Source organism: Cebus imitator, unplaced genomic scaffold, assembly GCF_001604975.1.
Source record: "Cebus imitator isolate Cc_AM_T3 unplaced genomic scaffold, Cebus_imitator-1.0 Scaffold15, whole genome shotgun sequence".
NCBI classification, from domain to species: Eukaryota; Metazoa; Chordata; class Mammalia; order Primates; family Cebidae; genus Cebus; species Cebus imitator.
Genome location: NW_016107330.1, coordinates 1610299 through 1614648, shown reverse-complemented (window position 1 = coordinate 1614648; position 4350 = coordinate 1610299). Strand labels below are relative to the sequence as shown.

Here is a 4350-nt window from a genome sequence, read left to right as displayed (position 1 = left end):
TGAAACTCCGTCTCAAAAAAAAACACACACACAAAAAAAAACAAAACTTTTTTGTAGAGACTAGGCACAGTGGCTCACACCTGTAATCTCAACACTTTAGGAGGCTAAGGTGGGCGGATCACAAGGTCAGGAGTTTGAGACCAGCCCAACACGGTAAAACCTCATCTCTACTAAATATAGAAAAATTAGCCGGGTTTGGTGGCCTGCACCTGTAATCCCAGCTACTCAGGAGGCTGAGGCAGGAGAACTGCACCCAGGAGGCAAAGGCTGCAGTGAGCCGAGATCGAGCCACTGCACTCCAGCCTGGGCGATAGAGTGAGATTCTGCCTTAAAAAAAAAAAAATTTTTTTTGTAGAGATGGAATCTCACCATGTTGCCCACACTAATCTCATTGCCCAGGCTAGACTCAAACTCCTGGGCTCAAAAGATCCTCCTGGCTGGGCAGGAGGGCAACGCACCTAGCCTATTTAACCTTTAATAACCCTCTGTGATTAGAGTTGGACTCTAATTTAAAAGTTTAGGGCTTACCAGGGTCAGTGGCTCACACCTGTAATCCATCCCAACACTTTGGGAGGCTGAGGCAGGTGGATCGCTTGAGCCCACAAGTTTCAGACCAGCCTGAACAGCATAGCAAGACCCCATTTCTATTTTTAAGTAAGCAAATAAACACTGACTATAACATCTGTGTCTAGAAGAGAATAGGGATTCAGTAAGTCAATATCAAATGGTTTAGTGTATGAATGATTTTATGACCACAGTTTGGAGATCAGGAAGAGAAAGAGCCTTGAACATGGTGTGCCTAGAGCACACCAACCAGGCTCGGCTTTGTTATCTATTACTGAATCTTCCCCCTACAAGCCTCCAGTTAACATTACTTAGTATCTTCCTATATTGAGGAATCATCCACCATTTTTCAGTTTTCTCTGAAACTGATCACGGGCAGCTCGCCACACAAAAAAATTACCATGTCCTTTTTTTTTTAAAATCACAATGTTCTTCCTTTCTAGGTCATCTGTCTGAAAAACAGTGGCATACTGGTTACAAATCCTTCTCCCTGTGGAAACAACCCCACTGTTGACACCAGTCCTCTAATAAGGGATTAGAGGACTTTGTGCAACAAAACATTTCTTCTAAATAGGTAGTGCCTGGCTTCTTCAGAGCAGTTACTGTACAATTATTTGGGGGTATATTAATACATTATTTCTAATGGTTCCCCTACTTTTTTCTTCCAAAAAAGGTATCTTGCTAAAGCCAACAAACTGTTTGGTACAAAAAGCATCCAGCTCCCTAAGATTCCCTAAGGGGAGCTCTTGTTTTTATTTTTATTTTTTTGAGACAGAGTGTCACTGTTGCCAGGCTGGTGGGCAGTGGCACAATCTCAGCTCACTGTAACCTCTGCATCCCAGGTTCAAGCAATTCTGCTGTCGCAGCCTCCCAAGTAGCTGGGATTAAGGTGTGCGCCAACACGCCCAGCTAATTTTGTATTTTTAGTAGAGACAGGGTTTCACCATGTTGGCCAGGCAGGTCTCGAACTCCTGACCTCAGGTGATCCACCCACCTTGGCGTCCCAAAGGGCTGAGATTATAGGTGCGAGCAACCGCACCCAGCCCCTAAGGAGATATCTTGTGATTTATATTAAATTATACAACTACTTCAGAATTGTTGCTTTACAGGAATACTGAGAAAAATGAAATCTATTTCTGAATTCAGACACCAGGATTTATTAGTGAACAGTGATAAACACTCATAAACATTACACAATCAACACTGTCAGATTATTTTGAACATCAAAGACAGAGAACCCTGTAAAAGCACTAGTTAGTGAAATATATTTTTTAATTTAATTTTATTTTTTTCGAGAAAGAGTCTTGTTCTGTCACCCACGCTGGAGCGCAGTGGTGTGACCTCGGCTCACTGCAACCTCTGCCTCAGCCTCCCGAGTAGCTGGGATTACAGGTGCCCACTAATACGACCAGCTAATTTTTGTATTTTTAGTAGAGACAGGGTTTCACCATCTTGGCCAGGCTGGTCTTACACTACTGACCTCATGATCCACCTGCCTACCCCAAAGTGCTGGGACTATAGATGTGAGCCACCATGCCCAGCATTTTTTTTTTTTTCCTTTCAGACAGGGTCTTGCTCTGTCTCCCAGGCACCTGGAGTACAGTGGTGAGATCTTGGATCACTGTGGTCTCAAGTGATCTTCCTACTTCAGCCTCACAAGTAGCTGGGACCACAAGCTTGCACCACCATACCCAGCCAATTTTTTTAATTTTATGTAGGCACAGGGTTTCACCTTGTTGCCCAGGCTGGTCTCAAACTCCTGGGCTCAAGCAATCCATCTGCACCAGCCTTTCAAAATGCTGGGATTACAGAACTGAGCCACTGTGCCCTAATGAATTTTTATTGAAATGTCTGTTAGTATCCTCAGAATTACTATCACCAAAGGACACAGTTACTTCATAAGTGCCACTCGAGTTAACCAACACTGCAACAGTTAAGCAATCATTTTGTCAGAACTTAGCAGAAATTGAAAAAAAAAAAAATGGAGTTAAAAGAAGAAGAACTAAGGGAAGGAACCAAAAACAGCTGTTATCATGGCAGCAGATGAGGGCAGAGCTGGCCTCACCAATTTTTCGATGAAATCATCAACCGCTTGCCCAGCCTTCACCAGGAGGATGATCCGCCGGGGCTTCTTTAGCTTGGAGACCATCTCCTTCAGGGAATGAGCACCCACAACTTTGGTTCCCTTTGCCTCATTGGCCAAGAAATCATCAACTTTGGAGACGGTCCTATTAAAAGCACAGACCTAGGAGGACAAAAGGCCTGAGTAGGAGATCCAGGACACTGAAGACTTTCAGACTGTGGCCCAAATAACAATGACACTTCCATTGGGCCCAAGTTCTGGGGAAGGTCAGACCTGCCTTTGCCTTTCCCTCCCCCAGCTGTGGGAGGCTCACTGTAAAGTTATGTCACCTCACTAGGATGAAACGGCAGAGAACCGAGGTGAAGGTCAACTGCCCCTGGCATGTCAGGTGGAGTCCACAGGTAACCTGCTGGGACTCGGAATCAAATCCAGGAATCGGTCAGTTCCACAGGAGGCTCTGTCTGTTGTTACTGATCATCCTGACGCCTAAGCCACTTTAGCATTTAGAAGAAACATTTTCACTCTCCCCTGAACTTACCAGGCAATCAAGTTAGAGCTCTACACAGCCAGCAGGGGTTCTCCTTCCCCGCCCTTCGTCTCTACTTAAGACATTGATCCTTTTATTCCGGCTGTGAACCTCACTGACCCACAGGCACACTCCGCAGGACTAAGTTCCGGGTCGGCCCGCCCCGCCCACGGCTACAGGATGCTTCTCCTTTCCTTACAAAAATGCCACGGGCAGCAACCGAGCGCGTTTGCAAAGCGCGGACAAGAGACCCTTGCGCTCCCAGACCCATTGCCGGCCTCGGCTAAGGCGCCAGGGAACCAGAGAAAAGACAATGCGCCCGCGCGGCTTACCACAAAGCCGTGGTCATTCATGTTCAAAATTAAGTTCTGGCCCATGACGGCCAATCCGATCAACGCGATGTCAGCTCTGGAGGAATGGAAACAGAACAAAGGAGTCAACGCCGCTCGATGCGCGGCAACCCAGCGGCCCGGCCCTCCCCCGTTCGGCCGTGATTGGGGTCTGCACTTTCCTCCGCGCCTCCCGGCGGACGCCGCCGAAGCCGGGCGCGCAAGCTGCAGAGCCTCTGCCGGGCAGGCGGCTCCCAGCTCCGCCCTCGCGCCCGACTCCGGCTGGCACGCTTCCCGCAGGTGTCCCCGCTGGGTCGGCAAGGCCTGGCCGCGCCTCCTCCCTGGCCCTCGAAGGGACCCGCCCCGCCCCGAGCCTGCGCGGCCGAAAGTGCAGGGGGTCGGGCCCGCGGGTAAGGCAGGGGCCCCGGGGCACCAGGTGGGCTCAGGCGACCCGCAGGGCGGAAGGCATCCAAAAGAACTAGGCAAATCCCGGTCCCCGGAGAGTTCCCCGCAGGCCGAGGTCGAGGCCGAGCCTGGCTGCCCGAGGCAAGTCACTCACTGGGCCATGGCGGCGGACAGAGCAGAAGAACCCAAAAGCGGCGAGGCGCGGAGGGCAAGTGAGGCAGAGACCCGCGGCGACTCACTACCGAGTCTGCGGCCGCTCACGCCCGGCTTTCCAGCGCCGGCCAATCGAATGGAAGGGGCGGAGTTGCGAAGCCATACTATTGGCTCTCTCCGACGCCTGTTAGACCACCCGAGGAAAATGGGCACGCCCACTCCCGGGGGCCGGATCAGTAGAGCGCCGAGTCCTCGATTACATTGCCCGGGCCAGGCTCGGGCTCCCCACC

General features: G+C 50.3%; 1 protein-coding gene across 1 annotated transcript in view; it reads right to left on the bottom strand.

Moving 5' to 3' along the window:
• The window catches only part of PGD (phosphogluconate dehydrogenase), a 21607-nt gene extending 17257 nt beyond the window's left edge, over positions 1 to 4350 (bottom strand). The window contains exons 1-4 of the mRNA XM_017503780.2: positions 4062 to 4350; positions 3506 to 3581; positions 2568 to 2809; positions 1036 to 1071 (exon numbers count right to left, since the gene is read on the bottom strand). Of these exons, the coding sequence (XP_017359269.2) occupies positions 1036 to 1071; positions 2568 to 2809; positions 3506 to 3581; positions 4062 to 4069 (362 nt within the window). The 5' untranslated portion in view covers positions 4070 to 4350. The remainder of the gene's footprint in view (positions 1 to 1035; positions 1072 to 2567; positions 2810 to 3505; positions 3582 to 4061) is intronic.